This window comes from Calidris pugnax, unplaced genomic scaffold (assembly GCF_001431845.1).
Source record: "Calidris pugnax isolate Ruff unplaced genomic scaffold, ASM143184v1 scaffold27, whole genome shotgun sequence".
In the NCBI taxonomy this organism is placed as follows: Eukaryota; Metazoa; Chordata; class Aves; order Charadriiformes; family Scolopacidae; genus Calidris; species Calidris pugnax.
This window is the reverse complement of record NW_015090893.1, coordinates 7,535,796-7,536,385: the sequence shown is the minus strand read 5'-3', so window position 1 is coordinate 7,536,385 and position 590 is coordinate 7,535,796. Positions and strand designations below refer to the sequence as shown.

The 590-nt window shown below is 62.2% G+C and overlaps 1 protein-coding gene across 2 annotated transcripts in view; it reads left to right on the top strand.

Moving 5' to 3' along the window:
* NEURL1B (neuralized E3 ubiquitin protein ligase 1B) overlaps positions 1-590 on the top strand; it is a 163,909-nt gene that overhangs the window by 107,164 nt on the left and 56,155 nt on the right. The window contains exon 1 of one of the 2 annotated variants that reach the window (XM_014948255.1): positions 7-122. The exons of the other annotated variant lie outside the window; for it this stretch is intronic. Coding sequence (XP_014803741.1) covers positions 92-122 — 31 coding nt within the window. The 5' untranslated portion in view covers positions 7-91. Of the gene's footprint in view, positions 1-6; positions 123-590 lie in introns of those variants that run through there. 2 annotated transcript variants of the gene reach the window in all.

Sequence of the window (590 nt, the reverse complement as noted above, 5' to 3'; positions counted from 1 at the left end):
AGCGGAGCGCGGCGGCGGGAGGCGGCGGGAGGCGGGCGCTGTCCATGGCCCTGCGGAGCGAGCGGGCTCCGCCGCGCCGCCGAGCGGAGCCATGGGCAACACCGTGCACAAGACCCTGGCAGGTACCGGCGGAGGTTGGGGGTGTCTGTTGCGGGGAGGGGGTGCGTGTGTGTATGTGTGCGTTAAACGGGGTGCGGGGGAGCCGCGGTGCCCCGTCCCGGGAGATGCTGGGGGAGAAACGGGGGTGAGCCGGGGCGGGCGGGATGGCTGTGCCACCCCCGGGTCTCAGCCCTGCAGCCCGGGATAAGCCGAATATTTTTATTTTTTTTTAATATTGTTATTATTCTCATTATTTTTAATGTTCCCCGCCGCGAGGGGCACGGAGGCGGGGATGCTCGGGGGGGGGGGGACAGCTTCGCCCATGTGGGAGCTGCAAAATGGGGTGAAGCGGAGCTGTTCTCCCAGCTGAAGCAGCGATCCCCAGCCCCTCAGTCCAATCCTTTCTTCTAGAGGCTGTCTTTTTCATTACCAGTCCCCCATTCCTCCCCTCCCTTTTTTTTTAATCCAACTTTTTAACGTGGGTAAACGTT